The sequence below is a fragment of the Falco naumanni genome, chromosome 17 (genome assembly GCF_017639655.2).
Source record: "Falco naumanni isolate bFalNau1 chromosome 17, bFalNau1.pat, whole genome shotgun sequence".
Classification (NCBI taxonomy): Eukaryota; Metazoa; Chordata; class Aves; order Falconiformes; family Falconidae; genus Falco; species Falco naumanni.
The window spans coordinates 3,124,537-3,144,520 of record NC_054070.1 but is presented as its reverse complement, the minus strand read 5'-3'; the positions used below and the strand labels follow the sequence as shown (position 1 = coordinate 3,144,520).

The 19,984-nt window shown below is 60.1% G+C and overlaps 1 protein-coding gene across 6 annotated transcripts in view; it reads left to right on the top strand.

Annotated features, from left to right (window-relative positions):
* ATP2B4 (ATPase plasma membrane Ca2+ transporting 4) overlaps positions 1-19,984 on the top strand; it is a 50,865-nt gene that overhangs the window by 9,880 nt on the left and 21,001 nt on the right. For 5 of the 6 annotated variants that reach the window (XM_040616506.1, XM_040616512.1, XM_040616510.1 and 2 more), the window contains exons 2-6: positions 11,801-12,252; positions 16,838-17,035; positions 17,836-18,093; positions 18,903-19,028; positions 19,174-19,299. In XM_040616506.1, coding sequence (XP_040472440.1) covers positions 12,057-12,252; positions 16,838-17,035; positions 17,836-18,093; positions 18,903-19,028; positions 19,174-19,299 — 904 coding nt within the window. In that variant the 5' untranslated portion in view covers positions 11,801-12,056. Of the gene's footprint in view, positions 1-5,795; positions 5,847-11,800; positions 12,253-16,837; positions 17,036-17,835; positions 18,094-18,902; positions 19,029-19,173; positions 19,300-19,984 lie in introns of those variants that run through there. The other variant, XM_040616508.1, reaches the window with a different exon arrangement.

Here is a 19,984-nt window from a genome sequence, read left to right as displayed (position 1 = left end):
GCTAGCAGGAGGCATTGCTCACTGGGGTGGGGATGCCAGGTGTTGTGACCCCTCCCATGTGGTGGGGTGTCCTTGTCCCCGTTGCATCTTGTCCCAGCTCTACAGCAGGTGTCTCTGCCTGAAGCAGAGCTCCATCCAAGCTTGGGACTCTTGGTATCATTGCAGGTTCAACAGCAGGGGCTATTTTCGGGGGTACAACCCGCAGGCTGCCCTCCCCCAGCACTGTGAGGTGCGATTTATGGGCGCAAGGCAGGTGTGCAGTGGCAAAGGCGAAGGGGCTGGAAGGCACCATTCCATGTGGAGGGATGCAGGAGGTGGGGAGCCCTGCCAGTGACTTCATGCTGGCATTTGAGGAAAGGGATATCCCAGTTTCTCTGGGTTACTGGTGCAGCTGGAAGCCTCTGGGGCGTTGCCTGAAGCGCAGAGGGAGGGAGCGCGTGGGGTTCGAGACGCTGCATAAACAGGATGGCAGGTCAGGACGGTGCTGGGCGCCCGGGGCACAAGGGTGTGTGTGTGCGCGGAGGTGGGGACGAGGCCAAGGCAGTGCTGGGAATGGTGGTGCTCAGTACATCGGGGCTCCATCGCCCGATCAGGGTGGCACGGTGGTGGGTCAGGTCTGGTTTTGGGGTGCAGAGGGGCTGGTCCCCAGCTGCCGTTGGGAGTGGAGCATGTGATGCCCGTGAGGATGTCGGTGATGGTGCTGTCTGCACTGAACGATGCAGCAAACCCCATGGCTGGGCGGTAAGCCAGCCTCCCCGTGAGGGCTCAGCCTAGGTAGGGTGACTTTTAAATATATCGGCATTTAATTAAAGCACGTTAACGGTTTTAAAATGCATTGACACCTAGTGTGGGCAGAGGACATAATAACGCTGGGAATGTGTTAGCTGGCTGTGGATTACCTTGGGGCTGTGGCTGGCGCTTGTGGGAAATGCAGCTCTAACAAAGAGGCTTTGAAGAGCAGATTGGGTGTGTGCCTCCCCCTGCGCCCCTCCTGCCCTGGCCGGAGATGCTGGGCAATGGGGTCCCCCCAAAGCATCGGGGCTGGAGATGCTGGGTGATGGGGGGGGTCCCCCCGAAGCATCGGGGCTGGAGATGCGGGGCGACGGGGTCCCCCCGAAGCATCAGGGTAGTGGGATGCAGCTGTGGGTGGGTAGGAGAGCCAAGGCTGGCGTGTCGAAGTGGGGTGAGGCCTGGGTGCTGTGTGGGTCACCTCTGGCATGGGGGGGGTACCCCTTTGCCTGCAGCCTCTCCCTACCTGCCACGGCAGCCGGCTCCTGCAGCGTGCCAGCGTGCCGCTCTGCTCCCTGGCATTTCACATCCCCCCAGCCCTCTTCCTGCTTGTGCAGCTTTACTTCAGTATTTATTTTTCAAGCAAATTCCTGCTATTTACTTAAATAACTGGTTCTCCAGCTGCAGGATGCACGGGGTGGTTGGGGGACAGGGAATAGGGACCCCAGGAGGCTTGTGGGGGGCCGGGGGTGTATATGCACCCTCCCATGGCATTCTGGCTTATCCCAGCAACTGGCTCAGATTAGCTTTTCCTTCCCCTGCCCCCCCGCCCCCTGTGCTCTCCTGGCCCATCTGGCTCTCTCGTATTTATTGGTACGTATTTTCCAGGCTCTGATTCGCCTCTTCTACGAAGCCGCCGCTCTGCCCAGTTTTGATCTGCCGATGATATCACGGGCTTTGCTCTGCGAGGGTCTAATTTGGTGCCCGGGATGCAGGCTTGCTTCCCTCGTATAAATATTGCCTTTCGGTCTTCTGTGTCTCTCCCGCTCTCCCTCCCTCCCTTTAATTAGACTTCTTACTGCATGGAACAGTTTGCAGTTATATATGGAAAACAGCCTACACTTTCCCAGGAGCGGGGCATGTCGGGAAGGGAAACGGGAGCAGCCGGCGCGCTCTCCCTGGGAGCTCGTGTGTTTTTCCTATCGCAGACACACTTTTGCCAGCTTTATTTTTTAACCCTTTGGGGTGGGGAGGGGGCTCACAGGCCCCCCCCCCCTTGTTGCTTACTCTTCCCCTTCGCCTGGAAAATCTCCTCTCTGCTTGGACTTCCCAATGGAAAAATATGGATTTGCTGCCGCTGCGGTCTGGCGTGAGAGATACCTGCTAGCTGGGGTTGGAGAAGTTAGCTGGTGCCCAGCACGCTGTCCGTCTGGGATGTGATCCGGAGCGGGACTGCGTGGGAGCCCTCGGAGCCAAGACAGTCGGGACCTGCGGGTGCTGGACCCAGGGGCACCCATCCCACCCCACCCCCCTTGCTGGTGTGGCGAGGGTGGCAGGAGGGGCACTTCTGTCCCCAGCCCTACACTGTGTCCCCAGGGCTGCTGGGGTCAGGAGCTGAGCATTGGGTTGTCCATCCTGCTGTCCCAGCCCGCTCCCAGGGGCTGCTGTGGGGTGGCTGGACTTGCTGGGGTTCCCCTACAGCCCATCTCAGCTTTGGGGGACCCCCTGCTCACCAGGCGGGCCGTGCCACCCAGCAAGCCACCAACTTTCCCTGTGGTGTCAGACAAGCTCCACTTCCCCTGCCTCAGTTTCCCTTTGCTGTGAACAAGACGGGTGTTGGGGTTTTTTTTTGTTATTGCTGCTGGTTTGGTTCTTGCATGGGCTTTTTCTCTTCACCCAGCGGGGCAGGAGGCAGCAGCTCATCGCAGTGCTCTGGTGGAGAAGGTTAGTGCTGTGCTCACCCACATGCCTCCCTGGGTCTTGGGGTGCCCCAGAGGCTCAACCTCTCCTCCTGGCTTCCAGAAGCAGCAGATGCTTCTCCTAGGCGCTGCTGGGAGGAAGTGACGGGACCTATTTTAAGTCCCTGGGGATCTTCAGGGTAGGAATCCCCTGTCCCTGTGTAATACTGCTAAAAATACCATGGCTGTACCCGTGTGTCCTGGCCGATAGCTCGCTTGGTCTGTGGGTGTTGTTTTGCTTGTGAGACTCCCTTGTACTCTGTAGGTCGGTTCCTGCCTGCTGGTTTTTACTTATTTTAAGCTAAGCAGTTCCTCTGCTTCCTGAATAGGATGTAGAAAGGTGGGAGTCAGGACTGCCGGAACCTCTTCCGGGCTCAGGGGCTGGGAGAGGGCTGATGCTGCACTCAGGTGTGTTGCTACCTCAGTTTCCCTATCTGTGAAAGATGGAGGGATGTGTGGGGAGCAGAGTCCTGCTCCTGCCAGAAAGCTGCTCATAGGCTGCCCCATCCGATGGGCATCCATCTGCCGGAGTGGTGGGGATGGCTGAACACACCGGGGCAGGGCTGAGCTGTCTGGAGCATCCCTGCCTGTCCCCTCACTCCCCTGAGCGGCACGGTGCCAGGCTGGCAGCGAGGGCTGCGAGTGAGCTGGGTCAGGCTCCACGCTGCCTGACCTCCTACCCAAGTGCCAGCATCCAGCTGTGCCCCTGCCCCAGGGACTGCTCGTGAGGTCTCCGGAGCAGAGAGCACCCGTCGCTCTCGGCAGGGCTCTCAGCTCCCCGTTTTGCTTTCTGCACGAGTCCTTGGGTTTAATCCTGTCCTTGTGGCCCGTTCCCTCTCCTCCAGACACCTGGCTGGTGCGGACAGCTGCTCCAAGGCATACTCTGTGCATCAGCACTTCTGCTCCGCCGGGGCCGGCTGGGAGAGCCCCAGCATCCGTGTGCTGGGTGGGAGCCAGGCGAAGCTGTGCGCGGACGGAGTGTTTGCCTGGGGATGGGATCCCCAGCTGCCCGCCCCGATAGGATTGTTTGTTGGGTGCCATCTCCCTTCTGCAGCGGGGTGCTGAGGCTGGCAGGCATCCAGGTGTGCCGTGAACTGGGAGGATCCAGGTCGGTCTGAGCGCAAGGTTGGGATGCGACGGTTGGCTTGGCGTCCACCCTGGGGGCAGCCTGGCTGAGTCGGTGGTGCCGCAAGAAGAGTTTGAGAGACAGAGCCCCAGGTGTGCTTTGTTGCCTTACTTTTATCGTCAATTTTTGCTCCCTGGTTTTGAAATAGCCTAAATGCCAAACCTTTCCCTACGTTTCTTTGGACCTGCTCATTTGCTCGAGGCTGTAAAACAGCACTGAGATAAGCCCAGGACCAGGTCGGTGGCAGGGTTGAAGTGTGGGACAAAAGGTCAACCCTGCGAGTGGAGCGCTGGGGGGGAGCAGGGGGGAGCTGCCTGCCCCCAGACACCTCTGCACCACAGCGTTGCAGAACAGGTTCAACTGGAGGGGGGGGGGAAAAATAAGAGCAGGATTAAAGAGTTGCCCAACGTGTGCCGGCTGATGCCTTACTGCCCGGCAGCAGGTGCCCGGTGCCAGTTGTACTCCCAGGCTGGGAGGAACCTGTTTCCCAGTGCTGAGTGGGAGGGAGAAGAGGAGGATGAAACCTCATGCTGGGGTCCAGTGCAGCCCCCCAGTTTGGCAGCACTGGGCCACCCTGGGGCTCTGCACCACGCCAGCTCCCTGTTTTTGGCGAGGTGCCTGGTGGTGGGAGGGGATGCTGTGCCCCTCTTGATGGCTCCAGGGCTGCAGGTATTTGCTGCTGCAGGAGAGGCTGGGGTTTGCTTTCTGCATACTTCTGCATTCCTCGGCCGGCTGTGCTACCTTGTAAAGCACAAAAGAATAATGAGAGGAGCTGGGGTGATTTAGTGCAGGCGCCGGGAGAGAAATACCAAGGCCTTAGATGGAAACATTCCCCTTGACAGCTCGCCTGGAGACTCCCTCCTTTTTCTTTTTCTTTTTTTTGCCCCACCCCCCCCCCCTCTCGAAATTCCTGGACGCTGCACCCTGCAGCATGGGGAAGCCCAGGGGCTCGGGCAGATTCCTAAGGCGGATTCCTGAGACTCTGGCAGCAGCTGCGCTGGTGGCTTTTGCACATGGATGGATCATGCTGGGGCAGCGGGAGCCAGGTCTGCCCTGGCCCTTGGGCTGGCAGCGGGCTCCTGGCAGCAGGTTTTGGGGAGCCACGTCATGGATCGCTGTATCCGTGCTTGTTCCACGCCTCCGCAGCTCGCCTGGTGCTCTCCTGCCTCCAGCCTCTTCCCTGCCTTTCGCAAGAGCTAATTGCTGCCTTGGGCATGCAGAAAAACCCAACAGTTTTCCTACCTTCGTTAACAGGAGGCAAAATACTAGCAAAAACGGAGCAGCGGCAGCTGTAATTAGTGGGCTGACGGCAGCCGCTTGCGTTCTCTGTGGAGCGGCCTGCGAAGAGGGATGCACTTTTGGAGAAGGTCGCCTCTGCCTGCCTTTCACTTGTGCTTTGTCCATGACCTTGGCCTGTGACGTGTGGCTCAGAGCTGCCATCCCTCCTCTCGGTCCCCGCAGCCTGGCGGGAGGCAGGAGAGGAGGAGGATGGTGTGATGTAACGCTGCTCTGGGTGGGATGATGCTCTGGTTTCTTCCCCATCTGTGGTCACTTCAATGCGGGTGTTCGTGCGTTGCCCACCCTGCGTGGGGACGAGCGTGCAAACCCGGCTGAGGGGTGACGGCTGGTTTGGGGACATGAGCCCTGACTTGTGCACTTGCACGTGGCAGCCCTCGGCGCGTGCGCTGCTGTCGCTGTGCACGACGAGCACGCCATGTATGCTAGCTGCGCTCTTGGCACCCAAGCGAGCGTTCGCCCCGCTCCCCGGCAGCAGGGATGCATGTGGCTCTGCAGAGGTGTGTGGGAGAAATACTACAGGCTCTGCCGTCCCGTGGGCTGGTGCAATTCATGCTGTGGCGGCAGGGGAGGGCTGGTGACGGTGACATCTCAGGGCCAGCAGCTCCTTCCCGCGCCTCTGACGACGCGTGTCACTCCGAGCCAGCAGTACACGTGGCCTACAGTAACCGGGTGCTTTTTGTGTCTGTGTCCCCACCCTCGTGTCACCTCCGGCGTCCCAGCTCGCAGACGGTGAGGTGCGTAGGAGTCGGCACCGCGTGGGAGTTTGGGAAGTTTTAACTCGCTGTGTTGCGGAGCTGCTGCTGTGCCTGTGGGGCCGGTGGTTCCACCACAGGGATGCGGGAGAAGATGCTGCCTTTCCCGGGGGGGAGTGGGGGTGGGCTGCCGGTGGGTTAATGTAGGAGAAACCCTGAGGTCCTGGCTGCAGCAGATCTCCCCTGGAGCCGGTGTTCCTGGGCTGCGGCATCAGCCCTGCGCTGTGGACCAAGTCACTTCTGCACTGTGACTCAGTTTCCCCATCACGGTGTTGCTACCCCGAGCTCTGTCGGGGCAGTATGAGGCCCCGGGGCTTCCTGGGCGTTTGCTGGCTCCTTTTGCAACTGCAATGCCTTGGAGGGAGGGGCATGTTTAGTCCCCCCACTCTTGCAAGATGAAGGCTGGGAGCTTCTTACCCCTCTGCCTGGCAAGGGAAATGAGAGGGTCTTGCAGTTGCTGGGGTTTCCCCCACCTCAGGATTTTGGCTCTTGTGTTTACCCGTCCCCACGTGCAGCACCCAGGGATGTGGCGGCTGTGGGGTGGGTGTCGCTGGGGTGGGTGTCGCTGGGGGTTCCCCACTGGCGGGCTCTGGGGAGGGAAATGCCCCCGTCCCCTCCCCTGGGGCAGCACGCAGCCCGCCCCAGGCAGCGCGCTGGGGCGAAGGAAGCGGATGCCATCCACCGCAGTGGGAGGAAGCGTTGGCGAGGAGGTAACGTCCCGTGGGCGATGCACCAGGGGAGCCCCAGCGGGGGATGAAGTCTGGTTTTGGCACGCAGGGCCCAGGGGAAGGAGCAAGGAGAGGTGGATGCCAGTGTTACTGGGGGAGAGGGGACAGATCCTGCTCCATTGCTGCACAGGTGCCAGCGCAGGATGCTGTGAGTGGAACTTGTGCCTGGACAGGTCTGTCCGGGGTGCTTCAGGCTGACTTTGTACCCCCCTTGCCTCTTGCACCCTCCCCTGCTTGGGGCACAGCCCCTCTTGTGGCATTGGCGTGGAAGGTGCAGGTTGCAGGTTTCCGCACAGTGACCTTCACTGCCCGCTCCAGCGCCTGCCATCCTGCCCCTCGTCCTTGACTACAGGCGAGTGTTGGGAGAAGCACTTGGTCCGGAGGGTGCAAATCCTCCGTGGGATGCAGCGGGGGGCTGCAGGCTGCACCCATGCCCCTCAGGAACTGGCTTTGCCCCCCAGAGCATGCGCTTTGCCACCATGAGTCACAGACTCAGCCCCTTCCACACATTTCTCTCCCGAGAAGGTGATAACGTCCGGTAGCTCCTGAGCATCCCCTCTGGGTGCCCTCCCCGGGCAGCCCGGCATGGCATGGGAGCGGTTAAGCGTGCGGCCAAGGCTTGCCATGGGTGTTGCTGGGAAAGAGCAAGCCTGCACGCTGCTATCTGCACATTTCCATTTGGTGAGTGTGCAGGGGAGGGGCCCTGATCCCCCACAGCCCCCCCCCTGCTTCATGGGGGGAGATGGGGGCTCTGCTGCAGCACAGGGTGGGAGTTGGAGAACTTGGGGGCTGGGGCTGGGGGGTGTCACTGATCAGAATCCATCAAGTGTTGGTATCGCTGCGGCCTGGGGACCACTTGTTGCTCGTTGCTCTGGGTGCATCGCTTCATCTCGCATCGCTTCATCTCTTCATCTCCGTTGTGCCTCTGGCAGATGGACCCGACTCAGCCCCAGCAGGCACCGGGGTGGGGAGTTGTGCCCCCCCTGTGCCCCCCACACCTGCCAAGCAGAGCGTGCCCAAGGCTTTCATCTGTTGAAACCGGGCAGGGTGTGTTGTACAAAGGTCCCGGCACAGGGAGCCCCACATGCTCCCAAGCATCTCCCTGCACGCCTGCCCCTTCCCCACTGCGAGGGGCAGCGGTGTCTGCCTGGGGGTGTCCCTTCGCCTCCTGGATCACCCTCCACCAGCGAAAGCACTTAAAATATCTCTTACCGGTGATTTTCTCAGCAGTTGTAGCCGTTCCAGCAGCTTTTCATCTTCCTCTCCCCTTAGAGCATCACTCCCACATGGGACCACAGCTCCCAGCAGCTGGTGGTGGGTGCTGAGTGGTGGTGAGGTCCATGCAGTGGGGAGGAGAGCTGGGAGAGCTGTGCAGTCTTTCCCAGGACACTGGCAGGCAGAGAAAGGTGCTTCAAGCCTAATTTTCTGCTTTAATTGGCTACTTTGGCTTTTGGAGCCCATGTGTCCGTCTGCAGGGTCGGTCTTTCTGTGGGGCTGTGCTCCAGGGCTCAGCACTGCCTCTCCACTGGGGACAGAGCTCAGCTTTTCATTTCCAAAGAGAAAAAAATCTTAAACCCGGGCCAGGAAGGGTAATTTTGGGGGTATGGTGGTGGTTTGGTGGTGGTTTTTTTTTTCCTCCCCATTTGGCAACATAAACAGCATCCCCGACAGCTTTACATTGAGTTTGCCATGGCAACCTACAGCAGCCAAGTGTTTCCAATACCCCATTCCCGAAACGAGAGTTGAAGCCTGGCGGGTGCTGCCTGAGGGGCAGCATGTGGGGCTGGGATGTGGGCAGCCTCTGTGCCGATGCAGCCAAGCAGATGCTCAGGGAAGGTGATAAACTTTGATCCAAATGGCCTGAGTTTTGCTCGATGGGGCTGATCTTGCCTGGCCGAGCTGCCCTGCCAGCCCGGTGAGGGTTGTGTCTCTGGGCAGGGGAGACACTGGCTGGTGTTGCTTTTCCTCGGCACGGTGCTTTCTGCCCTGGATGGTGGGAGATAGCCAGGTTGGAGCGAGATGCAGGAGGAGCTGAGCTGGGGCATGGATTTCCCCTTCCTTCCTGGGGGGAAAAAAACCAAACAACACCTGAGCGTGGTCAGGGCTTGCTCCATCGCTGGTCATCAGACGCGGTGGTGCTCACGTCTGCCTGCCAGGGTGCAGTCCAAGTGCACTGAGCTGAGCAGGCAGGATTTGTGCACGGCAGCCCAGCAATAGCTGTTCAGGCGGCAGCCGCAGGCTGGCGTGTGCCGGGCGACTGGTGCTGCGGGCTGTGCCGCCAGCATCACAGCGAGACTGCTCGTGGCTTGGCTGAAGGTGTCACCTGTGACGTGTTCGGCTAATTATTTATTTTCTTCTCTGTCTCTGAGCAGCCCACTTTCCTCTCCCCCATGCTTAAAAGCCAGTGGAGCCCTTTGCTTGTGCCAGCAGCTGCTCTGCTGCCCGGGGTGGGCACGGACGGAGGGCTGCTCCGGCCCCGGCGCTGGCCCAGCCAGGACGAAGGTGTAATGCAGCCGTTTATTATTCTGGGCAGGTTTGTCTGCAGCACCGCATCAGCTTTGCTGCTCCTCGCCAGCCGCTCCCTCCTTCCCAGAGCATGCACGTTCCTTCCCCCAGCTCACACCCTGGCCCATGGGTCGAGAGGGTCCATGTCCTTCACTGTTGCCACCCCCAAACTCCTCCTTGTCTGCAGCTACACTAGTCCTGCTCGGAGATGCTGTCTGGGAGGTGACACAGCGTTGCTGGCAGCTCAGGGGGTCCTGGGCAGCTGGGGTCCTGCTCAGGCTCTCCCACCTGGGCTGGGCTTTCCTGCCCTGTGTGCCAAGGGGACCCTCGGGGAGCGCTTCTTCCTCTCCAGTGCCTGGGGGGGTCTGGAAATGAGTTGTTAGAGTGAGGGACAGCTTGCTGAATGCTGCTGGAGTCATTAGGAGCTCCTTAGAGCACACGGCCTGAGCACAGCTCTCTGCTTGCCTGGGATGGATCCTTCCCAGCCTGGCCAAGGAGCACGGGAGCCTGTGCTGTGCCGGTGGGATGGCGCAGAGCCGGGCCAGGAATGGGTCTCTGTCCCCAACCTGAGGCTGGAGGAGGATGCTCAGAGCAGGAGCCTTCCCCTGCCATGGTCCTTCCTTTCTTCTGCGAGTCCCCAGGGCGGGCGCTGCTGGAGGGAAGAAGCCTCGCACCTGGGCACAGGCTGATGATGATCGGTGCCCAGTGGGCTCCTTCAGGGGTAATTACGGACTAGGCCATTACAGCATTAATTAACTGTCTTTCTCTTAACCTCTGAGCTCACCTCAGAAGATCTTAGTTGCTATGAAAGAGGAAAAAATATCAATGTGTTGAGGTAGGGGGAATTATCTATTTTTTTGTCTTGATCGGCAGGAGTCTGCTTAATTGGAGTTGCCATCTCCTACCCCCTGCTGCCGGCAGCTTTCATGCCTTTAAATGATGGATGAGCTCAGGTCCACAAGGAGCCACTGGGTGACCAGGCTGGGCATGGGCAAAGATGCTGGGGCAAGGATGCTGGTAACCCCAGCTGGTGATCTCTGCTTTCTGGGGCAGCAGCAGCGCTCTGCCCTGAGGGTGCAAGTTTGGATACCCCAGGAGCAGCCGTGCTGAGGGGAGCACGTCCCCGTGCTGCCCATCCTTTGCTGCCTGCAGCTGGTGGACAGGACCCTCCCAGGGTGGTGGTATCGCTGGTGTCCCCGAGCTTCGGTTGGTGCCTGTTGCATCCTGATAATGCTGAGAGCCACCCAGGGCGTTGCTGGCGGGGAGGGGAGCTGCTCGCAGGGGCCAGGCCCTGGGTCAGATGTGTGGGGAGGGGTTTGCTTTGTTGGGGTCTTGCTGCCCCAGGGGTTGCAAAGCTGGTGTGACTGGGGCTGGAATCGGGGTTGCTTGCTGTGGCATGGTGCTGGGATGGCCCCGTGATGGGCTGGTGCCTGCCTGTTGGGTTTGGGAGGGCTGGTGCACCCCATGCGCTCCTGGGAAGCAGCGGTGGGTGCTTTCCCTCCTACCTCCCGTTCTCATCGGGCCGTTTGGCTTCTCTGGCCACTTGTTCTGCCACCTCTGGACTTTTCTCTCAGTGCTGATGCTGCCTTAGTGGCCATTCTCCTGTTGTTACTCACTTACATTGCTCCAGGAAAGACTTATTTTCTCTCCATAAAGAGCTTCCCTTGCAGGCTCTTTGAGTCTGTAGTGCTGGAGAGGTGTCTGGGAGCATCGCTGCTGGCATCTGAGCTTGGGAGCAGAGCTGGAGGGCACTTGAAAGCCAGCCCTTTCCCCTTCTGGCCCATGCTGCTCTGCCTGCTCCCTCCGTGTCCCTAGCTGTCCCTAATGCCCATCCTCTCCACCCAGGATGCCAGTGGGGGACCCCAGACCCCAAACCCGCAGGGAAAGGGGAAGCTGCGTGATGCTGATAGTCTCTGCCTGGCTGCAGCACTTGGGTCTTGCGGCTTGAAGTGGGTTTGGAGCTCACCTGCCCTCGCTGGCAGGGCTGGGGTGTCACCTGGCTTGGGGCTTTGAGAGCCAAGGCTGAGAGCCTGCTCGCTGCCTGCGGGGGGACAGAGGGCTTCCTGAGACGTGGCCTGAAAGGTTGTTAATGCAAAAGCCATTTTATTTTAGAGGAAAATGCAGGTTTTAGTAGCTTCTCTGGTTCCTGCCTTGTCTCTCCGCTGATGAGAAGTCTGCCGGGTGCTGCAAGCCCTCTTCCATTGGCACCAGCTAGCTCAGCGGGATGCTCCCACTTACCTGTTGGCAGTGTGGGAAGCTGGTGCTCCCGCCCCGGGACGGCAGCCTGCAGAGGAAGCAGCTGTTTTCCACTGCTGAGATGTATTTTTAACCCAAACTGAATGGGAGTACTTTTTCTGGGCTGGGCAGCTGGGGGTTGAGCGAAGAACCACCTGGGCGCCCTTCCTGCCCGGCCCCGCGCGCTGCTGGAGCTGCTGCCGCCGGTTTTCCTTGCGGCATGGCCGAGCGCCTGTGAAACGCGCCCCGATTCATGCCGAACCTGTCTGAGCTCCCTCCGAGGTGAACTTGGGCTCACCCAGGTTTTTCGGTCGAGTCGTGCTGATTCCCAGGGCTGGCTCACGTTATTTCTGGCGGGTACCCACCCTTGGGTACCATTGCTCCCACTCACCCATCCCGCGGGGCGCGTGCCTTTATTAGTAGGCCTCCTAATGCTGATATTTTTGTTTCCCATCCTTGTTTTTGCAGCTCCAGTTGCTGTGGTATCCAGGGAGCCCTCCTCCTTCTGCGGGAGATGCACGCTGGTCGTTGCTAAGGTTGCCTCCGCGGTAACATGCACATCCTGTTTACACCTTTATCCGAAGAAGTTGGGCTCGGTTAGAGGCACCCGCTTCACCCGGGCAGCCCCCAGGGAAGGGGCCGTGCCGAGCATCCCCCAGCCGGACCTTCAAGGGTGGGTGCTGCAGGAGCCGCGAGCCGGCATCGCCGCCACTGCGCCGGCAAGATGACGAACAACGTGGCCGACCACCACCCCGGGAACTCGGTTGCTGAAGGCAACCATGAGGGGGACTTTGGGTGCTCCATGGTGGAGCTCAGGAACCTCATGGAGCTAAGAAGCGCCGAGGCGGTGGCCCGGCTCAATGACTCCTATGGCGGTGTGCAGAATGTCTGCAAGAGGTTGAAGACGTCGCCAGTTGAAGGTAAGTGACCATCTTGTGGTCTGCAAGGTGGGGGGCTGCCTGCTGGGGGCCGGCTGGTGCCTCTGGGCTGGAGCTGTGCGAGGTTCGAGCCGGTGGCTGCAGGGTGGTGGCTCAACTGTCGTGTGGCCGAGCTCAAAGTGCGGTCCCATCGCAGCAGGCATCCGTCGCAAGCCTTGTGGGAGATGGCTCCCCCCATAAAATGATCATTTAAGGTAAAGAAGGAGGAAAAAGAAAAAGAAGCGTCTTCCCTGAGGGTTCACCTGAAGCGTAGCCCGGAGCCCCACATCCCCTGGGAGGATGGAGTGGAAGCGGGATGCAGGCAGGAGCAAGGAGCTGATGGGGCATAAAGGAGTGCGGGGGGGGGGGGGGGGGGGGCGCTCCTCTGCAGCCCAGCTGCCACCCCGCAGGTCGGCACCAGCCTTTCCCCTGTTTAATAATTTACAGTGCTAACGAACGGCAGGGCTGCACGGGGTGCGGCTGAAGGAGAGTGTAAAGGTTGGAGAGCGCTGGGGAGGCAGCCAGGCTGCATGGACCTCGCTTGCTGGGTGTTGGCATCTTGGACAAGGGGTGGGCAGCGCGTCCCCGAAGGGCATCCATCGCTGCTGGGGGTGGGCAGATGCACATGGGTCTCCCCCTGGTCTGTAGGGCTTCTTGAGCCACCGTGGGAGCTTAAAACTTGGTTGGGGGGCTTCTGAGTGTCACAGGTTTGAGCAGTGGCAGTGAGGCTTGCCTGCAGGTGCCGGGTCACTTCTGGGAGGCTTTGGTGGAAGGATGTCACCTGTCCTGCCCGTGGGCTGGGCTGGCCTTTGGGGCACCCCCTTATCGGTGAGCAGGGCCAGGCTCTGGGGCTGATGGCACGGGGTGGCCGTGAGCGCACAGCGATGCACCGCTTCCTTGGCATTACAAGGGGGACGGGAGGAGAGACGCCCTGCTTACAGCACCGAGGGTTTACCTGGGGCTGGGAACAGCCCTGGCAGGATGCGGCCCCACAGTGGCTGTGTGGGATGGGGGACGTGGCTGTGCCTCAGCTCTGAGAACTTGTGGGTTATTATTAGTGCTGTAAGCTGGGGATTAGCGTGTTTCCCAGCTGTGAGTGGGACCGGGAAGGGGAGACAATATCGGGATGTCATTAGAGAAGGGGGGGGGAAGTCCCGGTGGAAATACCAAGTCCAGGTCGCAAAACAATGTGTTTGGCCCTGCCAAACTGGGAAGGCGCTCCTTTGGGGGTGGGAGGAGAGGCGGGGGGGTGGGGGGGGAGCAAACCTGAAAGGCTCTGCCTTGGCCCGGCGGCTCTTGCTGAGGGTGAGGCACAGGGCTGCCCTTCAATCCTGAGTGCTGCTTCCAGGCACTGACTGGCATTGCTGCCTCTCATGCTCCCAGTGCATCCTTGCCTCACCCCCTTGCTCTGGAGGTGAGCTTTGTTGCCTGTCCCAAACGCCATCCTGTTGAGATCAGAGAGCAAGGAAAGGTTATTTCCTATAGGTTGGGATTTTTAGGAAAAGCAAAAACCCAAGGCAGCCTGTGGCACCTCCGTGCAATCCCATCGGAGTGGGATGTTTGGTTCGTGCTCTGCCAGGGTCACCTCTCTGCGGGTGGCAGCCCCAGAGCCAAATGCACGGTGTGACACTGCCACGGTGCCACAACCAGGGGAACCCGGGCAGGTCAGGAACCTGAAAGCAGAGACCGTGTCCCCTGCCTCTGTGTCCATGGGCAAAGCCTGGGAAACGGGGAGTGGGGTCCCCCGGTGGATGCTCGCCCTGGAGAGCACAGGGCAGCGCAGGTGAGCTTGGGCTGATTGCAGGTGGGATGTCCCAGCCGGGGCTTAGTGAGCGACAGGCAGTCTGGGGAACACCAGCTGTGTCTCAGCATGTGTATTGTAGGGCTTTTTCCTTCTGGGAAGTCTTTTGTGGAATGCTGGGGCTGACTGGGAGCTGACCCTGCGCCCTGCTCTGCCTGCAAGCTGGCACCGGAGCTTTGCTGTGCCCATGGGCACGAGATGTGGCACCACCACCTGTGCGGGCACAGAGTGCGTGTCCCAGCCCCGTGATGTGGTAGGCAGCCCCGTGCAGATGTTTGTGCCCAGCCCTGTGCTCGTTATCCCGACAGGATGGTACAAAGCTCCAGCCCCATGTGGGCAGGGAGCACATGGCCATGTGCCCTTCTTGGGTGTCACCAGAGGAGGCTGCTGGCAAGCAGAGCCTGCCCGCAGAGTCCTCCCAGACCTCCTGCCCCACCATAAAATACAGCAGCCTGTTGCGGGCAGCATCTGGAGCAGTTTGATCCCATCTGGGTGCCTGTGGCTCCTGCCCCTCGGTGCTGCCACATCTCCATGCTGCAGCATTGGCTGTTCTTGGTCAAGCCTGGCATTGTCCTTGTGGGGTAGATGCTAGTCACAGTCCCCCCCGGGGGCTGTCTTCACCCCAGGATCCCTTGGGTGGTTTGTCCTCATAGAGTGGGTTCTCTGCATATGAATGTTTGTGCAGCGAGGGTCTCAGGGCAGGGGTCTGCTGGGACCTGCTGCTCTGGCCTTTGCCCTAATAAAAGGTGCCAGTGACCCCAACCCCTTAGGACCCCTCCCACAGGGGGTTGGTGGGGGGGGTGGCTCGCTGCCGGGCGCTGGCTTTCCACCACCTCCCTCAGTCCTGTCCTGGAGCCCGGTAGGGTGGGCAAGGGAGCTGGGTGGCGAAGCACAGGCAGCTTCAGTGAGTCACCCATTAGAGCATCGCCCTTCCCTGGTCTCCCCTGGGTGACAAATGTCAGCGAACACCGCCCTGAGTCACCCGCTGGCGATAGTGGATCCTGGGGCTGCCGCCTCCTTCCTGAGCCGGGGCAAGGAACCTGCTCTGGGTCTCCTGGAGCAAAGGCTTTGCCACCCAAAAGCAGCTTTCCCAGGCTGCAGTGTGTCCCCTCTAATGAGGGACTGGTGGCCCCTCAGGGTTTTGTTCTCCTGCTGTCGCTTGTGGCCTCCATCCGAAATTTCTAACCCACTCCCCCACCCATCGGTCCCCGCAAACGCTCTGCGGTGGCCCCAGCCAGGGGTTTGCTGGCAGCCTGGAGCTGTGGGTACGTGCCTGGGGTGCGTACCCGCACCCCTGCGTCAGCACCAATAAATTGAAAGCCCCCCTGACTCCCCCCCCCAGTTGCCCCAGGAGGGTGAGGGGCAACTCTGGGGTCATGCCTGTGAGTGGGACGTGGGCTTTGGAGGGACAGCCTCCCGTGCCCCGTGGCAGCATCCCACATCCTCGTGCGGGAGCACGTGTGTGCCGGGCATGCCTGCCCGCAGCACGCGCCGTGCCTCCCTGGCGCCGGCATGAGTCAAGCCGCCCTGGTTAGCCATATTTTCCATCCATTCTGTCGGGCGGGGGAGACCCGTTGGGCGGGAATTAGGGCTGGGAGATCCCAGGATCTTGCTGCCTCGTCACAGCTGGGTGGGGACGCCCAGGCTGGGCTGCCAGGCATCCCCTCCCTGCAGCCTTGTGGGGTGTAGTCGCAGCAAAAAGAGGGGTGTGCGGTGGGGGGGAATGGGATTCATCCTGCTGTTTCCTTCTGGTTGGGATGACATGGAGCTGGCAGGTCCCTGAGTGGGAGGGCTTGGTCCCCCTGGGAGGGCATCGCTGCCAGGCTGCTCCAGGCACCGGGATGTGTCCAGGGCTGGGTGTTACAGCCGCCTGCCCGGTGCATCTCGGGAGCTGGCAGCAGCCCCACAGGCCATCTTAAGGTGGAGAGCAAGGGGGGCTCAGCACAGGGCTCGGTTAAGGTGGTGCTGAGCAGGGGAAGCTGCTCTCACCTTGGACCCCCATCAGCTTTTTAACGGCTTTGATGCAGGGGGTGACCGGGGGTGAGTAGCAGGGTGAATTGCAGCCTCCCATCGCTGCAAAGGCTGCTGTGCTGCAGCCCCGAGGCAGGCTCCCTGCACTCCCCCCTCTCTGGGGTTGCTGCATGCAGGCAGGGGGGAGCAGCAGCTCAGGGCTGTCCTGCTCCTTTCCTTGCTCCCACCACCCCTTTTCGGCAGGACCAGCCCCGTGTCTCCACCACCAGCTCCCTGCAGGAGCTGGCTTGGCCACACGGTCCCAGCCTCTGCGGCCGGAGCGTGTCCGTGGGGCTCGGCTGAGCTCGGAGACGTTCCTGCTGCGCCGAGTCGCTCTCTGCAGCGGCTGTTCCTCCGAGCTGGCAGGAGAAGAGGGATCAGGTGGCTCCGACAGCTCCGAGCGCCGCTCGCGGTGCCAGATTTATGGCTAATTTGATGCAGCATGTAAACAAGCCGGCCAGTGCCAACTGGCATTAACTGGCACTCGGGCGCTTCGTGAGGCTGCAGCACCGGGGAGAGGCGGCTCAGCATGCTGGCCCTGGCCCCCACGTGCTCTCCTGCCAGCAGCTCCGGCAGTGTCCTGTCCCACCAGCTGCATGTCCCCTGCCCCATGGGCGGCAGGAGCAAAGCCCTGCCTTGGCTCCCCCCCCCCCACCTGCATCTTGTGCCCCCTGCACGGGCAGGGAGCTGCTCCTTGCACTGGTCCCACTGGTGCTGCTGGGGGGGCTGTGGGGCAGCGGTGGGGTTTGCCCTCATCTCTCTTTGTCCCCTCTCCAGGCCTGTCTGGGAACCCAACCGACCTGGAAAAGAGGCGGCAGGTCTTTGGCCAGAACTTCATTCCTCCCAAAAAGGCCAAGACGTTCCTGCAGTTAGTGTGGGAGGCACTCCAGGACGTCACACTGATCATCTTGGAAATCGCAGCCATAATCTCCTTGGGCCTGTCCTTCTACCACCCTCCGGGTGGCGACAATGAATGTGAGTCCCTGGGGTCCCACATGAGCTGCCATGCCCAGCCGTGCAGGAGCAGAGCTTTGGGATAGGTGCTGTCCCTGGAAGGTCACCGTGTGGGTGCCTCCACCCTGGTGCAGATGGAACTGGGAGCTACTTCTGCTCACGCTTTAAGTGGTGGCTTCTCCCTGTCCTTGGCATGGTCCCGTCCACATCTATGGATGTGTTTGGTCACAGCTGGCACCATGGCAGGGCTCAGAGCTGCTCCTTGCTGCTCCCAAAAGATGCTCTAAGGCCAAAGGGCCCGTCTGGTCTGGTGGCTTCCCAGGTCTCATGGAGCTTCTCTTTTGGTTTGGGCATGGAAGGACAAGGCTGGCTGTCCCCTGGTACCTCCCTCTGACCAGGGAGTGCTTCTCCCAGCCCTCCCTGTGTGGCTGAGGGGCAGCGTTGGGTGAGTTTCTCCTCCCCAGCCCTGGGTCTCTGTATTGCTGGAGGAGTCGAGCAGGGGCAGGGATCCAGAGATGCAGGGAGAGGGTGACTCACTCGAGGGTCATGCAGCAGAGCTGCAACTGGAAATAGAAGCCAGTTGTCCCAGTTCTCTCAGCCCAACCTCTTTCAAAAATGAAAAGTGAAAAAAATAAAGGAAAAAACAACCAACCAAATGTCTCCAGGGATGTAAAAACCCTCTCCTGAGAGCAGGGGAAGCCCTTGGACCAGCTAGGGAGGAGGAGAGAGAAGTAACTGTCTTCCAGGCTTTGCTCTGTGCACGTTGCTCAGAGGAAAGCGGTTGTCTCGTTGTGCAAACGAGTTTTCTCCTCTGCCGGCAGTGTGTGGCCAGTCGACGGGCGGCGTGGAGGACGAGGGTGAGTCTCAGGCTGGCTGGATTGAGGGGGCAGCTATCTTGTTTTCGGTGATCATCGTGGTGCTGGTGACCGCTTTCAATGACTGGAGCAAGGAGAAGCAATTCCGGGGTCTCCAGAGCCGCATCGAGCAGGAGCAGAAGTTCACGGTCATCCGCAAAGGGCAGGTGATTCAGATCCCGGTGGCTGAGATTGTGGTGGGAGACATCGCACAGATCAAGTACGGTGAGTGGAGGCGGTGGTGGCTGGGGTCTGTCCCTCCACCTTGGTAGCCTGGTGGTTCCTCCTCTGCTTCGCCAGCCCTTTTGCCTCAGGGGGAAGCGTTGCTTCCTCCAGTTACTCTATTTTGCAGCATGCCGTGAGCGATGGGAGATGCTCCCATGCATCTGATGGAGCTCCGCTCCCCTTGTCGCTTGCCAGCCTGGACCTGAGCTGGCAGATCGAAGCCAGGCTCTGCACACAACTTTGGGTTGCTTTAGCAACCTGCTGGTCTGAAAAATGATTAATTTTCCCAACCACGTCCTTGGTGAACATTTCCTTAGCAAGGAGATGTAGCCCATGGGCTAAACCAGGTCCTGCTCCTTGTTTACCTGAAGGTGCACTGATCCCATGCAATTCCCATCAGGAAGGAGATTCATCCAACGTATAGCATTCATTTTCACATGGGCTTTTTCCTTCCTCGGCAGGTGGAAGATGGGATCATGTAGCGGTTTGGATGTATCGAGAGGCTTTGGGAAGGATGTGGTGTTGATTCAGTAAAACCAGATGGGGGAAGCACTGTCTAATTGAGCAAAAGTCCCTGCAACAAATGCTTTTGTATATCAGTGAAGATTTGGGAGCTATTGGGTGTCATCTTTTAATGCCCATCTGTCTTTTAATACCCATCTGTTGCTTCTCCTCCCTCTAGATTTGGTCTGAGGCTGAGTTTTGAGTCCTTTTGCTGACACATGCGTTCTCTTCCTGGGATGGAGCCGGCAGGACTGAGCTGCGGCTGTCCGGGCTGGGGATGACCCCCCTCGTTGCTCCTTTCCTAGGTGATCTCTTGCCAGCAGACGGGATCCTGATCCAGGGCAATGACCTGAAAATAGATGAGAGCTCGCTGACGGGGGAGTCAGACCAAGTCAAGAAGTCGCTGGATAAAGACCCCATGCTGCTGTCAGGTGAGGATCCTGGGCGGCTTTCGTGTGGTGGGTTTGTGCTGTGATGGAGAGATGGTTGCTCCCGGGTGCTGTGCCCCGGTGCTGGGCAGGAGGTGGGAACTGCATGCCAGTGTCCTGTCTCACTGTGGCCTTCTTGCTGTGCCAGGTACCCATGTGATGGAGGGCTCCGGCAGGATGGTGGTGACTGCTGTGGGTATTAACTCCCAGACGGGCATCATCTTCACTCTCTTGGGTGCAGGAGAAGGAGATGAGGAAAAGAAGGTGAAGAAAGGTAAGGAGATCCACTGAACCTGTTTTTTCTCTCCTTTTGCCTTTCTCCCTTTCCTGGGAAGCATCCACCGGTTTGCAACAAGCTACGCCCACATCCGTGGGATGCGGTTTATGTGTTAGAGCCCGTGACCCAGGCAGGTACAGTGAGCTCGCAAGGCAGTGGGGGGCATCCGTCCCTCCCTGCTGCCCCTTCGCCCGCAGCGTGGGGATCGTGCTGCCTGAAGAAAACCCCCGTGCACCCAGACCTCTGCTCGCCACCTCTTTCAGACATGGCTCCAACTTTTTCTTCTCCAGCCGGCTGCAGCCTGGGGTAGCAGGGTAGGGGAGGTCGAGGCTCAGAGGGAAAAGCGGCCGATAGCGATGCCCCGTGGTGCTGGGGCACGATGCTCATTGCCTGCCCTGTGGTGGGAAGGTGAGTCCTGGTTGTCCGCAGGATGTCAGTAGCCCATCCAGAACCTTGAGGACTTTGAAGATCTCTGCTGGCATCCCCTAAGCTCCCTGGAGAGGATGGCAAGAGGGAGAGGAGGGGTTGTGTGCGAGGGGGTGGAGCGTGGGAGAGCAGCCAGGCAGGCTGAGGTGTTCCTGATCATGCTGGGACTCGAATGCATTCCTGCCTTGGCTCTCGCATCTCACTGCTTATTCCCCTGCGCTGTGCCAGCTCTGATACCAGCTTTAAAGCCAGCATC